General features: G+C 35.2%; 1 protein-coding gene across 1 annotated transcript in view; it reads left to right on the top strand.

The window, feature by feature from the left end:
* The window catches only part of LOC110030509 (plant UBX domain-containing protein 10), a 29,475-nt gene extending 7,237 nt beyond the window's left edge, over positions 1 to 22,238 (top strand). The window contains exons 2-4 of the mRNA XM_020733249.1: positions 11,682 to 11,852; positions 11,995 to 12,198; positions 21,783 to 22,238. Coding sequence (XP_020588908.1) covers positions 11,682 to 11,852; positions 11,995 to 12,198; positions 21,783 to 22,013 — 606 coding nt within the window. The 3' untranslated portion in view covers positions 22,014 to 22,238. The remainder of the gene's footprint in view (positions 1 to 11,681; positions 11,853 to 11,994; positions 12,199 to 21,782) is intronic.
* Positions 22,239 to 22,688: the final 450 nt, after the last annotated feature.

Raw genomic sequence — 22,688 nt, 5'->3', positions numbered from 1 at the left:
AATGATTTTTATAATATATTATATATATTCAAATAAAAAGATATGAAAAATAACGATTTACTTCAAGTAAATTGTATTAAAGATGAAAATTAAAAAATATTTTTCTTATATGAAAATATTAACTTTGGGCAGTGAGATATTTTGATAAAATTTTCAATGAAGATTATGAAAATACAATCTATTTTAGTGATCTCAATATTATAAATATTAACAAACTTTTTTTTATTTTTACCATCACATCAATAAAACATAAGTTGATGTAACTTTAAAGAAAGTGAAGTGTGTATAAACAGTAGGTCCTGATTGTATCTCAATAGAAGTGTGAAATGTTTAGGAGAGCTGAAAATTTTTCAACTTTCTAAATTTTTTTAATACTATTTTAAAAATTAAAAGGATGTCCGATGAGTGGAGAAAGAGTCTATTGATTTTTATTTTTAAGAATAGAGGGGATGCACAAGAGTGTAAATTATAGAGAAATTAAGGTAATTTGTCATGCACTAATGTTATGGGAGAGAGTAATTGAACATAGGCTACGATGTGATACGAAAATTTCTCAAAATTAGTTTGGATTTATGTCGGGCAAGTCTACTATGGAAGCTATACATTTATTAAGAGGTTTGATGAAAAAAAGTATGGGGAGAATGATGATGATCTAGATATAATTTCTGTTGATTTAGAAAAAGCTTATGATAAAGTTTCAAGATAAGTACTTTGGAGAGTATAAAAAATAAATGTATTGATATTGCTTATATTCAAGTCTTTAAAGATATGACTATTACCTGTGTTATAACATAAGGAGGATTGATCAAGTCTTTTTTATTTCAATTGGATTACATCAGGGATCGACTTTAAGCCCATATCTTTTGTTTTAATTGTGAATGCTTTTACTGAACATGAGAATGTACCTTGTTGTATGTTTTTCGCTAATGATATCATTCTTGTGGATAAGAAGAGAGTTTTTCCATTGAAGGCATGGAATATAATATTAGTAATAGTAGATCTTGTGGCGGGGTTGTAACAATGGTTGATCAAGTCATTAAAAAGAGTGAACGTTTTAGATATCTTGGGTGTATTGTTCAAAGTGATGGTAATATAGATAGGGTTGTTAATAGTAGAATTCAAGTTGGATGGTTTAAGTGGAGGAATGCATTGGGACTATTGTGTAATAGAAAAATATTGCTTAGACTTAAGGGAAAATTTTAAAAAATAGTGGTGATACCTGTAATGTTTTATGGCATAGAATGTTGGCCTGCAAAAGATAAGCATAAAATTATGTGATGCTAAGATGAGAACGTTCAGGTGGATGAGTGGTCTTACATTAAGATACAAAATGCAAATGAATATATCCGTTGTATGGTTTGAGTAGCTCCAGTGACAGACAAAGATTAAAGAGAATCGCCTTAGATGGTTTGGTCATAGTAAACGTCGACCATTTGATGACCATGTTAGGAAAATAAATGTTTTAGATTTGACTCATGCTAAGAAAAATAGAGGTAGACCTAAAAAGGCATGAGCATGCTATATAAAAAATGTTCTTAATTTACTAAAATTGAATGAAAATATGACACTCAATAAGACACAACAAAGAAAAATAATTCATGTAGCCGACCCCCCATAGTGGGATAAAGGCTTGTTGTTATGTTGTTGATTTCTTAAAAAGAAAGTCGATTATGATTCTCAGATCACTCTATTTAGATTGAAGAGAATGTCACTAGAAGGTCCATAGACATAAGTTCGATGTCTTATGAAGGAGACAAGCTTCGAAGCTGGATAGGTGGATCTAATTTTAGATTACAACAAGATAAGGATGTCTTTACACATGTTTGGATAAATTTTTATTGGAATTTAAATTAGGATATTCCCTGCAAGAATTATTTTTCAGTTGATTAATTATAGATATTATTTGTTATTTCATTTATATTTTGTTTAGAGAAGGATTAAATCTTATTCATGATGTGTGTTTCCTATTTAAAAGTTTGATTTCTTATAGCAAGAGCAGTCTGAAAAAAAATTGTTAAAAAAAAAAAATACTTGATTTTTTTTCTCCCTGCCACAATGGCTTTGATCTTTATATAGCAGGAACTGAAGGTTAGATCTCGTTGTTGTTGCCCCTCAAGCACTAAGTAGCTTGTCTCTACACTTTTTTTGCCACAGGATTTCAATGAATCACTGATTTTGTATTTTATTTTCTCTACCATTCCCATTATATAACTGCGGGTATAAAATTTTTTCTCTAATTCTTGCTTCTACTGAAGGATATAGTGGTAGGCTTCATGATCTAATATCAACACACAGAGGGGCTCTTCACTTTGAGGATGCAGATCAAACAAGAGGCAATCAATGCCATCATCAACTTTGATGACCAGAAGAACCTTATTTATGCCTATATAGTTAAAAAAAAATGGGTTGGACCTATGCCTTATACTAATCATTACTCTTTTGGGTTGAATTTATACGGGACAAAAAAAAAAAAGAAAAAGAATAAGATTGCTTCCTAGGGCCTCCTGAATTTTGTAATCATGAAGCATTATATTGATAAATTTGCATGAAGATTGTTCCACTTGGCATTTATTGCGTTATATTTCATGATTGGCATGTGGCATTCAATGGGCAACCTTATGGTGTCTACTCACAAACGAAGTGAAGATCTTTCAGCTGAAAAAAACTATGTTATGCTGTTAGCAAATATGTTAAATATAGAAAAAACATTTCGGCCAACCAATAAGAAAAAAATTATTGTTGATACTACTTTGCCCTGCTAAGTAGGAAAGGGAAAGCTATGTTCTTTTCTATTTTGGGTAAAAATGGTGGCCAAGTACTAAGACATGCAACTCATCCTTAATGCTCCACTGCCAAATTTGCCGATTTATTGAAACTTCGTCATCAAGACTGACTCCACCAACTAAAGGCGATCAATAAGCGGCCTAGTCTGTGTATATAATTACACAATGGTATCCTTCGACTACTCAAAGACACCCAAAAGGGTAATGTAATAAGAGTTGCCAGAAGTACCTATTCTTTCATTGTTAGAAGGGGGCTTGAAGTGTCCCCCTCCTCCTTATTAATTCAAGCAAGAAAAGGATAAATAATAAGAGTTTCATCAAACTCAGAAGAGAAGATTTTATTATTGCACTATGTCATATGATGTAAAATACTCGAGTTATGGCTTTGTATATTTGCAACCCAAACTCCATGAACAAATGCTCAAAATTGAAGCATGGTCTCTTAAGGAAATTATTGAAGGTGGTAATTCTTAGATCATATTCTTGTGATTAAAGATGATATTCTTAGAAGTCCATAACCTTGATTAGATCATCAAACAAACATCATATGGAAATCAGTTCTCATAAAATTGGAAAGTTGGATCCAATTTCAGATCATGGCAGGGTAATGATGAATTCTAAATTGTAAGCAGGTTTAGATAAACCTATAGAGTAAAGTTAAGATAGTTTCTCTTGGAATGATTGTTTAGATTGTTAATTATAGAGGTGAATTGTAGATATGGGTTTCCTATCTTTGTGAATTTTGTTTAGGAAAAGACTATATTTTATTCTTGACATATTTTTTTTAATTAAATATTTCATTTCCAACGAAAAAGGTAAATTGAAGCCACTTTCCATTATGCTATGCTTTGTTGGCACTTTCCTTTATTCATCTCTTGATTTCTTGTGGTATTTGATCTTGGTCCTATTGGCCACTCATGGTCTCTTTTGTTCCTTTGTATGTTGATGGTTTATGAGCTTGTACACGTTTGCTCAATGATTTTGCATCTACTTTTACCAATTCTCATGTTATCATTTTTTTTTTACTGATGTTGTTAGGTGGAAAAGATTCTTTGCAGCTAAATCGGCCTGCTACATATCTTTTATTCTTTTAGCATGGCTCTGTATTCTATTCTGCACATGCCACTTTACCTTCCATGGGAAACCCACTTTCTTTCTTATAAGCTTACATTTTTGATATGTTACCACCATTTGTCCAACACTTTGACTAGATAATTTTTCTTTGGCCATTTGAATTTAGTGATTATTCATACTTTCTTGTATGATTGATGACTAGTTGGCAAATTTTTTTGTTACCATTGTCGATCATTGCCACTTGTTTATCAATTTATATTTAGAGATAAATTATTTTGTACTTCTATCTTGTCATTCATATTATGTGAATGGTCTTTTGATGTGCATGTTGAAGTGATGTCCATATTTTGATAAATCTGAAGAGCTTTTTATTGTCGCAAGATGGATAGTTTCACTCATTTTGCTTCATCAATCAATCAACACTCTATACTCATTTGGCATGGGACCTTCCCGAAGTTGAGACACTGTAGTTGCTATAGTGCTGCGGATGCAGTACTGTAGATCCTTTTCCTTTTTTGTTTCCCTCCCTCTTCTTTTCCTTTTCCATGATTCTTCTATTTTATTTCCTACCTATTTTATGCCTGTCTTTTCTATTTCTTTCCTTCCTAAGCATTGCCTATTCTATTTACAAATTTTTATTATATATATGTGCTATTGAGTGCTTTAGGAGACAATTTGTGATGAGTGCAGATTTTTTTGTGTTGTATTTGAGGCGTTCTTCCCCTCTGGAGGACTGTACCCGACGGCGAGAAGGTACTCCGGCTGTAACTCTCTGAGGTGGTGACTGTCTCCAAGGGTTTGTGTTGTGCTCCAGCTGTAGCTCGACCTCGACGAGACATTTATCCTTTTGCAACCACTCTAGCTCGCTTCCAGCAACCAAAAATCATCTTCTTTGTCGTCTCCAAGCTACACTCTCCCTTCAACCTGCTGTCCACTGATCGCATCCTTCCTGTTCTTTTCTGTTGCAGCCTGCCTTTCCCACATTTCTTACTGCCCCACCCGCCAACTGTCCATCCAACCTTACCCTTTCTCCCGTTACTTGCTCCCTCAGCCAACAGCAAATTTACGTCACCTGCTCATCCTATTCCTCCCATGACACTGCTGAGTTGTTGTCCAACACCTTTAGTTGCTGCTATTATCCCTCCCAACCTCTCATGTTGCTATCTCTCTCACACCCTAACCTACTACCATACTTACCCTCCCAGCATTTTCGCCACTTCCACAATCCTGCACCAGCCCTATTCTGCAGCCGCAAGCCTCCAGCCGCCATCCTACCTGTTGCCCAGCAGCTCAGCACCTCACCATCACCCTAGTGTGTCTTTTTATGTTTACTATTGTCAATTTCTTGTTTTGATGAGTCAAATTTGTAACCGATGTTAATTTTAGCAATAATATTTCTATTTCTATTGTCGTTTCGGCTTCCTTCGATATCATTTGGTATCAGAGCTAGCCCAACCCTAGTCTTATCTTAAGGTTCTCTAGCATTTGCCCCCACCAAATTTTTTTGCTCTAAAAGCTTCGACGAATGTAGTTGAAGCTCCCCAATCTCGGGAGATTGACACGGGAGCTTTCACGGGTCGCGGCACTGTAGCGACTATTCCAACCCTTTTCCCCTTTCCTTTTTCGTTTCCCTCCCCTTTCCTTTCTTTTTTCATAGTTCTTCTATTTATTTCCTACCTATTTTATGCCTGTCTTTTCTACTTCTTTTCTTTCCTAAGCATTACCTATTCAATTTACAAATTCCCATTATATATCTGTGTCGTTGAGTGCTTTAGGGGGCAGTTTTTGATGAGTGCAGATTTTTTAATGTTCTTTAAGGGGTTCTCCCCCGCCGAGGGCTGTACCCGATGACGAGGTGTTTCAGTTGTAAATCGTCCAAGGTCATCACTGTCTGCATGGATCTGGGTGGTGCTTCGGCTGTAACTTGACCTTTGGCGTCTCCAAGCCACACCATCCCTCAGCTTGCTGTCCCCTAACCGCAACATTCCTGTTCTTCCCTGTTGCAGCTTGCCTTCTTTGCATGTCCTACTGTCCCATCCAGCCTTCACCTTTCCTTCTGTCACTTGCTCCCTCGGCAACAGCAGGTTTACGTCATCTGCTCATCCTATTCCTTCCCTGCCGTTGCTAGGTTGCTGTCCAACAGCTTCTGCTGCTGCTACTATCCCTCCCAACCTCTCATGCTGCTATCACAGCCCTCTCCCAGACCCTAAACTGCTGGCGTACTTACCCTCCCAGCATTTCCGCCACTGCCACCATCCCGCACTAGCTCTCTGTTGCTGCCGCAAGCCTCGGGCCGCCATCATACCTGCTGTCCAACGGCCATTCAGCCCCTCGCTGTTGTCCTATTGTATCTTTTTATGTTTATCATCGTTTCTTTTCTGTTTTGAGGAGTTAATGATTTCAATTTCAGCAATCATATCTCTATTCATATCATGGTTTGGGCTTCCACCGGTATTATCCTTAGGATCAATTTTTAGCAAACCAATGTCGATGTGCTTGTGCAGCACTCTGTTAATGATCTATGACCAAAGTTTTTGTTGAAATAGGCATGTGCCATTTATAAGGGAGATATATATTGGCATTTTAGCATTGGCCATTGGACAACAGTGAATTTGAGAGTTTATCCTCATATTTGTCAGTTTTTCAATTTGTTTGGTCATGGATATGCTAATTGCTTCAAGAGTTCAAGGCTGATCTAGAATCTTGAAAATTATAATTTTTGGGCCCATTTGTTTAGGGAAATTCTACTGATCATGATATGCACACAAGATTTGTCTGGTAAATGCTAATTATTAAATTGTGCCTACCAACTTGTTGGAACTTGGAAGTTATTCCCTTCGCCTTGCTCTTAGACTGTTTTATTTGTATTGAAACCTATTTAAGATTCCTTTTTTGGTTGCCTTTCCATGCTGCATTTTGTTTGTTAGATATCTTTATTTCCTTACTTTTCCATATCAAGTATGAACATATGCATATGTCAGTATACTGATACTTCAAAAGACATGTTTGGGAAAGTTATTTGTCAGCCTATTAAGGGTCTCTTAGTTACTCCTATTCTCATTGCCCCCCTTGAAAAAATAACCATGTTCTACTTTGTTACTTTTGGAAGTTTGGAAATGGAGATTGTTGATGATTCAAGCTTAAATTAGTCTCAATGTTCTATCTACTATTTGGTTTAGTTGATAAATATTTCAACTTCTATTTTCTGGAAGCGACATAATTAATAGAAAGTATTTTATCATTCCATTTCTGCTAGATTCAATTTATATACAATAATTCTTCTCACAACTTTGCAACTTTGGCATTCTTTGATTAGCAAGAATCGACGGGCTTGGTACTCTTTATTTGGATAGACATTACCCTCTTAACTTATTTGTTGCCTTTATCCAATATATTTTGTTTCTTTGCATTCCTAATTGTCACTTTTTTATTTCCACCATTGCATCAATAAAACATAAGTTGAAGAGGATTTAAAGAAAATGAAGTGTGGAAAAACAGTAGGACCTGATAGTATTCTAATAGAAGTATTAAAATGTTTAGAACTCGGAATTTTTTGGCTTACTATTTTTTTTTAATATTTTTTCTAAAGATAAAAAAGATGCCCATTGAGTGAGAAATGAGTCTATTGGTTTTTATTTTTAAGAATAAAAGAGATACACTAGAGTATGTGAATTATAGAGGAATTAAGTTAATATGTCATACATTAAAATTATGGGAAAGTAATTTAACATTAGTTATGACGTGGTATAAAAATTTCTCAAAGTTAGTTTGGGTTCATGCCGAGCAAGACTATTGAAGCTATACATTTACTGAAAGGTTTGATGGAAAAGTATTGAGAGAATAAGGATGATCTGCATATTATTTTTGTTGATTTTGTAAAAGTTATAATAAAGTTCCAAGAGAAGTTCTTTGCAGAATTCTAGAAAAGAAATGTATTAATATTGCTTATATTCAAGTCATTAAAGATGTGTATACTAGAGCTGTTATTTCAATCACATGGAGGATTGACGAAGTATTATTCTATTTTAGTTGGATTTCATTAGGGATTGATTTTAAACCCTAATCTTTTAGCTTTAATTATGATGCTCTTGCTGGACATTTAAAGGAGGATGTATCTTTTATTTTGTTTTTTTTTTACTAGAGAGGGTTGAGGAAAAACTTGAATTATGGAGGGCAACTGTAGAGTCTAAAGACTTTTTTTGAGTATATCTAAAACTGAATACACGGAATATAATTTTAGTAATAGTAGATTAGTGTGGAGTTGTAATAAGGGGTGATCAAGTCATTAATAGGAGTGAATATTTTGTATATATCAGGTCTATTTTTCAATGTGATGGTGATATAGATGGAGATGTTTTAAGTAGAATTCAAGTTGGATGGTTGAACTGGAGGAATGCTTCATGCCTATTGTGCGATCGAAAAGTATTGCTTAAGGAAAATTCTATAAGTTGGTGGTGACACATGCAATGTTTTATGGCTCAAAATGTTGGTATGTAAAAGAGGAGCATAAAATTAAGTGTTGCAGAGATGAGAATGCTTGGTTGGATAAGTAGTTTTACACTAAGAGACAAAATGCAAACGAATATATCCGTGAAAAGGTTGGAGCAACTCCAGTGACATAAAAGATTTTGACAGAGTCGTCTTAAATAGTTTGATCACGTTAAAAGTCGACCATCTGATGACCTTGTTTGGAGAGTAGACGTCTTAGGTTTGACTTACGCTAAGAAAGGTAGAGGTAGACTTGAAAAAGAGTTGGACATGTTGTATAAAAAAATAATTAATTTATTAGAATAAAATGAAAAATGGCACTCAAGAGGACATAATGGAGAAAAATGATTCATGTAGCTGACTCCACTTAGTGGGATAAAGGCTTGTTGTTGTTGTTGTTGCTGCTTTCCTAGTAGACAATGCTTCATAAGTGCTTCTGACGTGGGAGCTTCTCTCTGCAACTCCAGCAATGCTACAATAGTGCTACGGTAATGCAGAAGCAATTTTGCTATCATAGCTACAATAGTGGTACAGTAATGCGAGGGTAAAAAATTGGGGAGCTGATCTCATGATTTCTCTTGTCTGCACCGAACAGGTCTAGACCCGAAAGGGCCTGCCAGCTCCCACGGTGGTTTGGCGCCTTCTTTTTATTGGGGAATCCAATTCAAAGTATCTATGTCTAATTTTTATGATTCCCTTATTTTGAGTGTTTTCAGTTTTTCCCTGTGTTTAAGACAGTCGTCGACATCTGTTTTTCCCTTTAAGGGATGTATCTGATGGATTGGGTGTCGCTCCGACTGTATCTTTCTCCATTGATGGTGATTATCTTCCGCTATTCCCCTTCCGCATCCTCCTCACACTGCTCCCCGCTGTCATTCCCTGCTACAGCCGATCAAAATAGTTATTTATGTTATTCTTTCTGTGGTTTCTACATTTCAACCCCCATTCTCTGCAACTCTTGCTGCCATCACACCATCATAAATCTTCTCCTTCCCATCGCGTGCTGTCCTAGCCATCATGGACCAAATCCCTGTCATCTAACAGTTGTCCCAACCCTCCTTCACTGCCTCTTTGCCACATATATGTTGTTTCAGCCCTCAGAAACTCAAGTTCCACCTTGTTGCCACCCCACCCATGACAGCAAGGACATATTTGTCCATTGTCATATCCGCCCACTTGCTTCTCGCTCTCACCTTACCGTCACCTTCTAAACCCTCGCCGATCACTACCACCACCACCCCAATATCCCACTCTAGTTTGATTTTTTGTGTCGTGTCTGCTGTTGTTTCAAATTTTTAGGTGTCGTGCTGTTGTAAATTTCTTTTTAATTGCATTTTATTGTAATTGTCTATTTACTTCAAGTAATAAAATTTGTTTTTCTATTATGATTTGGGTTAAGTCTAGTATCAACTTCGTTATGTAACCTTTTCACAGTTAGGTAATAAAATACCAACAATGACAACAACCTTTCATCCCACTAAGTGGGGCCTGCTACATGAATCATTTTTTTTCCATTTTGTTATATTGAGTGTAACTTTTTATTTATTTCTAATAAATTAAGATCATTTTTTTATGCAACATGCTGTAGTTTTTTAGGTTCAGCTCTATCTTTCTTAACATAAGCCATACCTAAAATATGTACTAAAAGGGCCATTGGATGGTCGACATTTAACGTTATCGAACCATTTAAGACGACTCTCTCTAATCTTTTTTGTCTCTAGAGCTACTCCAACCCTTTCACGGAAATATTTGTTTCACATTTTATCTAAGGTAATGATATTTCATCTTTTAAAAAAATAGCAAAAAAAATTGTTGCACCAATGTTGTGGCGGTTGTTAGGGGTTGAACATATTTTGTGGTGTACATTCCCAATATTCTCCTAGACCATTTCAATTGTTCAAAATAGGGTTATAAAGCCTGATTGTTGAAATAATTTTTTTTCCCCCCTTTGGTATTTTATGCCTCTTTTTTGTCCTCTCCACAAGCAATCCAAATCTTATTGCTAGATCCCTCTCCAGGGTCATTGAATTTGTTGTTAGTCTTCAAGAGAGTTTTTGGCACAGTCTACTTGCCAAAGTTTTGTAGCAGAGGGGTGCATAAATGCGGTCTAGTGATGATGGTATGAGTTTAGGATTCTATTCAGGTACTTAACGCTCGTCAGACCCTAACGTGTTGGTTTTTTGCATTGAATGCTTGTGCTCTGCTCTCATGAATAAATTTTTTTTTTTTCTGTGGAGGTAGTATCTGCACGAGCAAATAGGTTTAAGATGAGTAATAGCCTCAAGGCGCCTAAATTTCATTTTATGAGCAGTTATAATGGCATCAAACAACAACGGATTGCACTTATCAAGGTACCTGCCCTAGATTTTTAAAGGAGAGATTTTCATTAATAGCACACTTGTTCTAGGTGGCTTCATAGTTGCATATTTTGGCTCCTTTGCCATTTGTATTTTGTTTCCAATTGTTTATCAGAGGCTAAGCTTTTGCAAGGTATAAACTTGCTTAGAAGTCTTTGTTGCATTTTTTTTATTATAGCAATGGATATTTTTATGAGAAAAGAGTGCTTTCATTCTTGCATTAGCTTTTTTTTTTTGGCCAAGCTAAGCCATAATTTGTTGTTGTCTATGTTTGAACATTGCTTCTACATTTATTTTCTTTATTCAGATTGAGCTTTCAATAAGATTACCCTACTTTTAAGCTAATACATGTACAAAAATAACCATGATTACATAGTGCGAACTTATTAGGGGAGTATACTAAATAATAAGATAGTGTCTTGATTGAAAGTTGTTCGTACTAATGTACGATTCAATGATGAAGAGTGGTACAAAGTGTAATGAGAAAGTAAGAGGGGGTTGAATTCAAATTATTGAGATGGAATAATATTGAACTAAAAGAGCACTTTCCTGTTTCATATGAAACTATTATAATGATGCCTGCCAATTCATGTTGGGAGAGTAAACATATCTTAGATAGCTCTCCTTTATCAATTCATAGTTCTGATTTTACTTATCTGTCAATGATATTGTACTAAATTTCTTATATTGATATTTGTCATAGTTTTTATAGTTGGAATGTGCTTTAAACGGATGATAAATCCTGGAAGAACTTCTTTCTTTCATCACACTAGCATGTAAATAGATGATTGTTTCTGGAGTGATCACCATTGATAGCTATTCTGAAGCATCGCCTGATTGTTTTCTTTGTATTGTTAATTACTTTGAATGACATACTCCATCATTGATCTGGGCATTATGAACTTTAGCTCCTGTTCTGTTTGTATTTTTGATTTGTTCCTCTTCATCACATTTTCTAATATCCTATGTTACTTTTTAGGTCGAAGGGCTGAAAACTCCAGAAGAAATGTTAGCTATCCTTCAGCGTGTTTTGGAAGAGAGTACTACACCTCTTGTTACGGCTAGGCTTGAGGCAGAGGAGCGGAGGAACAATCTACGACTAAGGGAGGAGCAGGATGCTGCATATAGAGCAGCACTTGAAGCTGATCAGGTTTGCTGTTTGTTAACACTAAATACAGTTTACTATATAAACACGCTCCATTTTCTTGAGCTATTATTGATGCATTAATCGGTGTTAAAATACGTGTTCATCATCTATATCTTGATAAACTTTTCATTTCTATGACTAAAAGGCTAGAGAGCTTCAAAGAAAAGAAGAGCAGGAGAGGCTTGAAAGAGAAGCTATGGAAGCTGAAAGGAGGAATAAGGAAGAGGAAGAGACACGAGATAGGGCTATTCGTGAGGCTGTTGAAAGAGAAGCTGCAATCACTAGAAGACGTCAAGAAAAGGCCATGTCACTAGGTGCTGAGCCCGCGAAGGGTCCGGACGTCACTCGAGTATGCTTCTAGAACATGTTTTTTCATTTTGTCATTTTTTCCATGTCAAATTGACATAGGGGCTGCCATAAAAAAATACTTTAACATTTACCATAAAAATAAGATTTACAGCTTCAGTTCTATGTAGGGGTTTCAATTAATATGATTAATCAAGTTATATGTCTGCAATATGATCAAACATTGTTATGAGTTTGGTCAACTACATATTTCTAGTTAAATTGAGTGTTCCACTCAAGTTGCAAAATTTGAGTCAGTTTTAACTAGATTTCTAGTTTTACTTTTGTTATACATTCTTTGATTGAAACGGTACCTCCTTTATTCATTGTAAAGACTAACATTTTGAGCCTATCAATGACTCCTAGATTAACCTGTTCCAGAAAATTTTTCTTTCAATACTAATTTCTCTTCAAAATATTTTTCTCATAAATTGTGGGCCATTTTAAATCTTAAATTTAATCAAAACATTTTTTTAACTAAAGTTCATTTTATTATCCCTTCATTTTTTGTGTTGTAGTGGAAATGGCTTTCTACATGTCTCACTTATTATCTTGTTGAATGCTTAGTTTGGTATTTTCTTATGTTAGAAAGGCTACTCATCTTATGGAATTCATGTAGTTTTTAGTATGTCATAAAATCTTCACTGAATTCTTTTGTTAGAAACACCACCCGTCTTTAAAACTTCGAGCAGAACAAGTTGACATTGATATATTCTTTTCATACGGGTTACAGGATAGAAAACAATTTTTAAAAAAATGTTTAGTTGCTACCTCTAGTTACAGTCTTATTAGAGCTAAAAGATAATTCCTCGTAATTGTATGTGTTGCAATATAAAAGCAGCATTCTTCGTGTCACATGTAATATGTCATAGATTCTTTAGTTTGTTGCTTTCATAAGAAATTTCGGATGCACCAACACTCTTGGTTGAAGCACTTTGCATGACGCCTCTTGGACATGACTGAAATGTGCCCAATGACTGAAATGTGCCCAATCAGAAATGTGCCCAATCAAAAAAAAAAAAAAAAGGCATGTGTATCTGGCATGCATGATTCAAATAACTTTTTAAGATTTTATGAAATATATTAAATATTTAATAAAAACCTTTAAATTACTGAATCGCATATGTTTCTTAATAAGGTTATTTGTCTAAAGAACTTGTGGTGTCCATTAAATATATTCAATTAAACATAGTTTGTTTTCTACTAAGTAACATTAAGCATAGCTTGTTATTAAAAATGTCTAAAAAAATTCTGCATATTCGTTAAACATGGTTTATTTTCTACCATACATGCATATTAATTTCATGTTAAGGTGATTTATTTTATTATTAAGATATAATTTCTAAGTTATTCTACTATATTGTATAGACATGTACATCATAATTTATTTCAAACTTTTGAGATGTATAAATTGTAATCTATTGTCAGTTACATGTTTTTATTTTATTTTCTTAATAAAAGACGTGTCTCGTGTCTGTATGTATGTCCTCATATTTGTGTTAGTGCATCTTATTTAGGAACACTTCAACCTTACGAAATTCAAGCAAAACCCTTAATATATCGTAGAATCTTTAGTTCGCTTTCTTTCGTGAGAAAAACCACTAATCATAAGAACTTCAAGCATAACTAATTGATAATTATCCTTTTCACTTGGGGCGAAATGATTGAAAACTATTCAACAGAAAAATGCATATTCACTATCTTTTGTTATATAGTGATATAGGACACTTAAGCGTCTAGGATTTCTAATGCAATTAGGTTGATACAATAATGTATATCATACAAAAAAAAAAAAAAATTAAGATCCACAAAATGAAGGCTACTAAATATACAAACTAACTTTTTCTTGAAATAGTAAAAATAAAAAAGAATCAGAATTAGAGCATGTTTGAGGCAGCTTTTTTGGTGCGGTGCGGTTTGAAAATGCCAATGCACCCGTTTGGATTAGTACAATGGGGTGGCTATCTTAATGAGCTATGTTAAAAATGGACCACAGGTTTTAACCATTCCGCGCTTCACGTGTTTCCTCCGTGTCTTCCTCACGTTTCTTCTGCCTTAGGTTCCTCTCTCTATTTTGTTTCTTCTGCCCTAGGGGACTCTCTCGCGTCTCTCTTGTGCCTCTTTCAATTATTGTGCTCTATATGTATTTTTTGTGCTCATTCTTGATGAAATGATTATCTCATTGTGATTTGTTACTTTATCATTTGCGTTTTATGGTTATAATATTGTGGATTTTGAGATGTGCGGCTTTCTCGTTTACCTTCTTTGATTTTACGATTTGGGATGGTGGATTTACGGTTTAGGATGATGTTTTACCATTGTGTTTGTGATAAAATTGGAAAAGAGTGTAGACTGAATTTGTCTTGCCACGTTAGGTGGAATGACTTTCTCTTACCCTTGTGTGTCTACCATTTTGTTTGTTTATTCTTCACATCTACTGATTTTGTGAGTGAAAACTTGAAAAATGGATGAAAGAGGGTGCTTGATTTGCTGATATCAATATTTTGGTTGCCATGTATGTATGGCAGTTTGTTTACATTTACTTGCACTGATTTTTTTGAGTGGGAATTTGAAAAATGGATGAAAGAAGGTGCTTAATTTGTTGATAACAATGTTTCAGGTGCCATATATGTATTTGCCTCAATTCCAAAATATTGATAGCTTTGATGTTAAGTGAGAATTTATAAAATTGATGAAAGAGGGTGCTTGATTAGTAGATAGCAAAGCAATGTGTTGGTTGCCATGTATATATGATTGTTTGTTTATATTTACATGCAATGTTTTTTTAAAGTGGGAATTTGAAAAATGGATTAAAGAGGGTGTTTGATTTGCTGATAACAATGTTTCGGGTTCCCTGTGGGTATCTGCCTCAATTTCAAAATATTGATAGCTTTGATGTTTGAGTTAGAATTTGAATAATGGATGAAAGAGTGTGCTTGATTTGTAGATATCAATGTTTCGGGTGCTGTGTAGGTAATCAACTCAAATAAAAAATATGGGATGACTTTTTATCACTACAATTGACGTTTGAGTTAGAAATCGAAAAATGGATGAAAGAGGGTGCTTGATTTGTAGATAGTATTGTTTCGGGTGCCCTGTATGTAATTGTATCAAATGAAAAATATGGAATGGGTTTTATCATCACCTTTGATGCTTGAGTGAGAATGAAAAATAATTGAAAGGTGCTTGATTTGTGGATGACAATGATTTGGGTAAATTACATATAGGGCACCCAAAATCAATGCATTAACCCTTGTCATGATCAAACCATTGGGAATTTGATAAAAAAAAATATGGGATGGTGTTGGTGTTTTGGTGTGTTGTGGTGATTGTGGGGGATGGGGGGGTGGGGCGGCGTGGTGGCGGTGTTGATGTGATGTGGTGATGGTGGTGTTGGTATTGTGGCACTAGCTGTGTTGATAGTGGTGGTTTTTGAGTGTGGTAATGGTGTTGGTGTTGGTAGTGGTGTTGATGTTGGCAGTAGTAATTGTGTGGAGTGGTGTTAGTGTTGTGGTAGTGGTGTGATGTGGTGTTGTGGTGGTGGTATTCGTAATTATTTTCTTTTTATTGGTAATGCTAATTATCTTTGAGTTGTGGTATTTTCAATGACATTTTATATTTTTTATTGTGAATATTTATGTTGATTAGTTCTTTTAATGCTAGTAAGACAAAAGAAAACGGTTCATTTGCTATGTGGGATAAAGAGACCAAACTAATATTTTGCGACATTTGCCTCAAAGAGGTAAAATTGAGAAATATGCCAATAACTTATTTTAACAAGGATGACTGATAAAGTATTATAAAAAAGTTCAAGGAAAACACAGAAAGGAAATACGATAGGATGCAATTGAAAAACAAATGAGATAAATTAAAAAAAGATTGAAATTTTTGGAAAGAATTGAAACAAGAATCCACGAGCTTTGGATGAGATCCGATAAAGCAAACAACTGATGCTTTGAAAGAATGGCGGGCCGAGAGATTAGAGGTGAAAATTGATGAAACGTCCATCTTTTTTACTTTTTTATTTTTTCATATACGTCAACATATCCATCTCCCCATTACTTGGTAGGTGGTGCCAAAAGCAAAAAAAAATTAAATTTAGTAGCATTGCCCTGAGCTGGAAGAGAAGTTGGATTGTATGTTTGGTGGAGTCGTGACAACGAGCAATCATTCACGGGCCTCTAGTGAGCGAGGTTTGCTGACATAGCTGAGAAATTAGATGTCGAACAATCTGTTGACTCGAACGAAGAACCCAGTCCAAAAACTTGAATTCACTAGTCGATCAAAGAGAGTTCAGAAATAGAAAAAAGAAACTGCTGTTTCATTAGAAGTCAATTTTCACAGTTAGTTGCTTCATTCACCAATGATCCTGACACATTACATACAACTTCCATTTAGCAAGTTATGTGAATTTTGGAGGCAACTCCAAAAATTTACGAGGAAATGTCATTATATATGTTCTCCATGACCTTGCTTGAAGACCCAACTCGTCGAGAGTTTTTTATGACGATGACCCATGTCAGTACGATCAATTATTGACGTTGTTTTCATGATAATAAAGACGCTTGAATTTCAATATTTTCTAGTTGAATAATTTATATTTGTTTTCCATTGGGACACTGTCTATGCTGCTTTGAATATACTTGATTGTACAATTCTTTATTTGCTTTTTAAAGTTTATTTATGATTGTTATTTGCTTAAATATTGTGTTGCTAATAGCTAATTCATGATATCAGCTTATTTCATATTAGGGTCGGAATGAAATGACTGACTTTTAAAGTTTGGTTGTTGTCGAAACAATGATGCTTGACCCATATGATCATGTTTATCGCTTTCATATTTATGGCTAAGAGAAATAAAATCGATATAAGGTCTTGTTTGATCACTCTATAAATCCCTTCAAGTATAAGAATCACCATCAACTCTTATGTCAACTTACATATTTAGAATTTTTAACTTCGGAAAATTGGTCTCCCTTTTGTGCATATCCATCGTTAGAGGCTGAAAATATTCATCATCATACGTGTCGTACACAGGCATTGAAGCTGATTCCAACATCGAATCTTTAAACCAATCAAAACTTGAGGTTTTCTTTATGAAATGGATTTTCACCCCCTTACTCAAGAATTTCATTTTCTTGATTCGTCCAATTTTCTTGGTGAAATGGGTCTTTAACTTCCTCCGCCACCTCAAATTTTGGTTAAGCTGGATGGTCCTCCAAATTTTTTCGCACCTCTTGTATTGGAACTAAGGTAATTTGAGTACCTTTATCCAGGAAGGAGTACGTATATACATGCCCATCATGAATGATTTTGCAATCATATTTCCAAGGATGCCCTAGGAATTGACAAACATCCATTGGGATGACGTTGCATATTACTTTGTCTTGAAATCTCTTCTCGATGAAGAATTGCACCAAACATTGCTTTATGACTTTGATTTTATTTTCTCTTTTAAGCCAAATAAGTTGATATGGATGTGGGTGAACTTTGGTAACTAGCCCGAGCTTTTCAACCATGGTAGAGGACACCACATTTTTACAACTCTCGCTATCAGTGATAAGATTACACCTCTTGTGTTGGATTGGACAGTGTATCGAGTTCTAAAAATATTGTGCTGCTACTAATCTTCATTGGAGGATTGCTCGGCACTAAGAAGGTCCTGCACTATAAGTAATTCTCCTTCATCCGCATGCATTTTTTGTTTCCCAATCAAATTAGTGTCTTCCACTTCTAATGAATTTCCTGCCTTAGGTTCACCCTTTTCCACTAACGAAATGACACGGCGATTTGGGCAGTTGGCTGCTATATGGCAGAGCAAACTTGAATATATGAAGGACAATTGAAAGACTTAAAAAAATAGTGAATAACATGAAGGACAAGATAATGGCTAAACACTACCTAGGTACTAATCTAGAGTACTGCTGCAAGGCAAGGTTTGGATGGATCGAAACCTCCCCAAGTGAAAACGAACACAACTATAAAAACCCCATTCAATTTCAGTCTACACAAATAACCCCTATTTATAAAAACTAGTCTCCTAATTATAAATATGTCATCCTAAAACATAAGGACACAGATGGCAAACTAAAACACATAAAGCAAGACCTATAAACAGAAAGAAAATTCTAGCTCTCGCTTCATTCTCTTGGGGTTGGCAATGTTCGCTCATTTTTAGCAGTTTCATAATTTGATTCGTAATGAACAACCAATTTGGAGACATTGAAAGTGATGGTGAGTCACTCTAATCCTCTTGTAGGTCAAGTTTGATGATCCAAGAATCTTTTAACAGTCACTGTTGAAAATGAATCAAGGGGTTTTCAGCTCCAATTCTGAAGCATCTCAATCCACTTGATATCAATTTCTTGAGAACCATGACTAATTGGCGTGGTTCTTGCTAAAAGATATTTGGCTTGTCTCATATCATGTTTGGAACGCAGTGACCAAGCTTTCAAGCTTGGTTGTTGTCAAAGCAATGATGCCTGATCCATACTATCATATATATCGGTTTTATGTTGATGTCTTAGAGAAGCAGAATTAGCATATTATCTTGTTTGATCACCCTGCAAATCCTTCTAGCATAAAAATATTCATCATCAGCTCTGATGTCAACTCGATATTCATAATTTTTCACTTTGGAATCCCTTCTGAAAAATAGTCATTCTCATTCGAGTCATACGTAGCCATTAACTATGATTCCAACATCGAATCTTCAAACCTATCAAAACTTGAGGTTTTTTTTATGAAATGGATTTTCACCTCCTTCCTCAAGAATTTTATTTTCTTGATCCGTCCAATTCTCTTAGTGGAATGTGTCTTTAACTTCTTCCTCCATCTCAAATTTTGTTTTAAGTTGAATAGTCCTCCAAATTCTTTCGTCCTTCTCTTGCATAGGAATCAAGGTAATTTGAGTATCATTGTCCAGGAAGGAGTACGTACGTATTTACATTCTCGCCATGAATGGTTTTGCGATCATATTGCCAAGGATGCACTAGAAGGAGTTGGCAAACACCCATTGAAATGACGTCGCATAATTCTTTCTCTTGAGACCTCTTCCCAACAAGAATTGTACCAAACATTACTTTGACACTTTGATTTTATTTCCTCGTTTAAGCGAAATATGTTGACAAGGATGTGAGTGAACTTGGGTAGCTAGCTCGAGCTTTTAAACATGTTAGAGGACAACACATTTTCACAACTCTCGGTGTTAAGGATAAGATTACACACCTTGCCTTGGATGGTGTGCTGGGTTAAAAAAATATTGTGTTGCAACCGATCCTTGTTGGAGGATTTCTTAACAGTAGGAAGACATTGCACTACAAGTAATTCTCCTTCATCTGCATGTATTATTTGTTTCCCAATCAAATTAGTGACTTTCTCTTCCAATGAATCTTCTGTCTCAAGTTCACCCTCTTCCACTAACAAAAATGGCACGACTATATGACCAAATCCATGGTATTTGAAGCAATGTCTATTAGTTGAATTGTTTCCCACCTACATAACAGATTTTCCATCGGTTGGACTACATACCAGTTGTTGACTGGTCTGTTCAGCTGTTGCACCACGCAAAGAGTTGTTCTGGCCCCTTTTTTGCTATTGTTCCACCTTCAAGGCAAGGTTAACAACATCCTAGAGTAACCAATAAGGTTGAAGCTGAACAACATGAGCTATAAAAGACTCTAAACCACTCGAAAATCGTGCAAGTATGTTCGTCTAATCAGATAGAGTACATCTTAATTTGTGATGCTCGAATTCAGATGCGTATTCTTCTACCGTCATCTCTTGTTGGTGTAAATTATGATGACGAATGAAAACCTTTTGCCGATAGGGATCAGACAAAAAATTGCATTGCAATTCCTTTTTCATCTTACTCAACATACTAATCTTAGATCGTCCCACTTTTTTACCTCATCTGATATAAGTTTTTCCACCAAAGGGAAGCAAGTCTTTCTTGACTTGATAGCAATAAGATTCACAATTTGAGGTTGGGGAACCTCTTTGAACTCAACAATTCTTTCGACGGTGAGCAACCAATTAATAAATCTTTTAGAGTCTAGACGTCCTTCAAAATCAAGAATATCTATCCTAATTTTAAGATCAGCGGCTTTGCATTGTCTGACCTTCATGTGTGAAGGGGCTGCTCATCTTCGTTTGAAGATGCTTTGTGAAACGATTTTCACCTCCTTCTTTCGCTACTTCGGGATTGTGTGCCATTGTGTGTTCCTTCGTTTTTTCTATTCCAATGTTGCAAGTCTCTTTTGCATACACCGCATTTCACGCAAAAGATCTTCCATAGACACTTCTTGATAAGTTCTTGGAATGTTATTGCGTATGATTGGAATCAAGAAGGCAGGTTTAGAAATTTGTTCGCAATTTGTGGGCAAGAATTGGAATCAAGAAGCCCAAGATAAGGCCTATCAACTTCAATAGCTGGAAAGAAGGGAATTGCGGACAAAAAAGGAATTGCGGTCACAATATAGGAAATCATGGCGGAGATAATAATCCGCTCCTTGTGGTTGGACAACTGGGAAGAAAATAGAGAACAACCCAAGAAAGAAAGACTGCTATGTTTCAAATGATGCGGGATTGGTTCGGCAAGGGCAAAATTCATAGAGATGATGCCAAGGTGCTGCTTCAAAATTACCATCAATGCAGACCAAAATCTATTATGTTTGTAGTTCTGAGAAGAACAGTGCAGAAAACTGAGAGGAAATCTAGAGGACAGTAGGGATACGGTCTGGATTGCTTCAAGATTGGATCAAGAATTCTCGGTTCAGGCAGCGATTGATTGATGGTAGATTCGAGAGAGCATTGTAGGGATGTGGAGCAGAGAATCAAGAACCAATTTTACATATGAGCTAGGTTGATGAAATCTTCAACCCAATCCACCAACCAATTTCAGGAGTATAGGGACGATCTCAGCCGATTGAAAAAAGGATTGGACGCAATAATACCATTGCTCCGATATCAAAAATTTTACCGGCCAATAGGGGGTAGATATTGATTTTAGTAAGAACAGTAGAAAGAACTAGAAAAAAAAAATAGTGAATAACATGAAGATTAAGATAATGGATAAAACCAAAATAAACACAAGTCTAAAAACTCCCTTCTTTTTCAGCCCACATAAAATAACCCTTATTTTTAAAGACCAGACTCTCCTAATTACAAGTATGCATCTTAAAACATAAAGACACAAATAACAAACTAAAACACATAAATCAAGACATACTGAAATAAAATTCTAGCTCTCACATCACTTACTTTCCATGCGGTGATTAAAATAACCGAAATGGTTACTCAAGCCTAAACATAAATAGCGCCAATTCCAACAGTCATATAACACTGCTAACGATATTCAGATTTGTAGAAATTAGCTCCATTTATTTTAGCTTCAACATGCACATCATTGTTACTCATATCCATTACATCAGTTACCACATTCAAACAGCATTATTAGAGTTGATTTGAATTATTTTTTTTTTCCAGAAATAATGGCCAACCATAAATCCTTTGAGCAATTCATCCTTTTTTAAAAAAATATATATATAAACTGATTCCCTCAGTTATTTAAATTATTAAAAATTTCAGGTGTTGGTGCGATTTCCTACGGGTGAGCGCAAGGAAAGGAGGTTCGACAGCACTGCAACCGTCCAGGCCCTCTACGACTACGTTGACTCTCTGGATTGCTTGAATGCTGAGAAGTATAATCTTGTCTCCAACTTTCCAAGAGTCTCTTATGGCCCTGAAAAATTTTCCTTAACTCTAAAGGAAGCAGGTTTACATCCTCAGGCAAGTCTTTTTGTTGAGATCGAATCATAGAATTTAAATATTTTAATATCATGCTAAAAAAGATATATTTTAGAATATCTATACTCAAGTCATATTTGTATATTTTTCTAGACTGTAATTGAGCTAATTTGTCCTGCAACTTCTGAACTTGAATCCTCCTCTGGATGAATCATATTTTTTTACCCCCTCGTGATTGTTTTAATTTCAAGTTAATTTGTTTAATTTATGTTGAGACAGAATGATTTTAAGATCTAATTGCTTGTGATGTTATTATGGTTTTGTTTTTTAATCCATTGATCGAGGCTGTTGCAGTTATTTTGGACAAAGGAAATTCTATGGAGCTTGCTGAAATTGTTATGTTATATTAAGTGTAATTTGAGTGCTTTTATGTGCCCCATAGAAATTTGTGGAATAAATTAAGTTGTACTTGTGTCAAATATTTTGGTTGTGCAAGTATTTGTTCCCAAATTAGGTTTTTATGTACAATTTTTTTTGAAAATGAGTTTATGTTCTTATAAAGTTATGCAACATTTACGGAGGATACAGTAGTTGTCATGGCCCGTTCCGGTGCTTAGAATTAACTAAGACGGGTACTGCGGCCCGACGGTATTAACATCTCATTTTACTTTTCACAAAATATTTCAAAAACTTCTAATGTATAAAAGAGCCGTTAGTTCACAAAACATTCTGAAGCTCTCACTCTTC

This window comes from Phalaenopsis equestris, unplaced genomic scaffold, assembly GCF_001263595.1.
Source record: "Phalaenopsis equestris unplaced genomic scaffold, ASM126359v1 Scaffold000731, whole genome shotgun sequence".
Classification (NCBI taxonomy): domain Eukaryota; kingdom Viridiplantae; phylum Streptophyta; class Magnoliopsida; order Asparagales; family Orchidaceae; genus Phalaenopsis; species Phalaenopsis equestris.
This window is presented reverse-complemented; position numbering and strand designations above follow the sequence as displayed.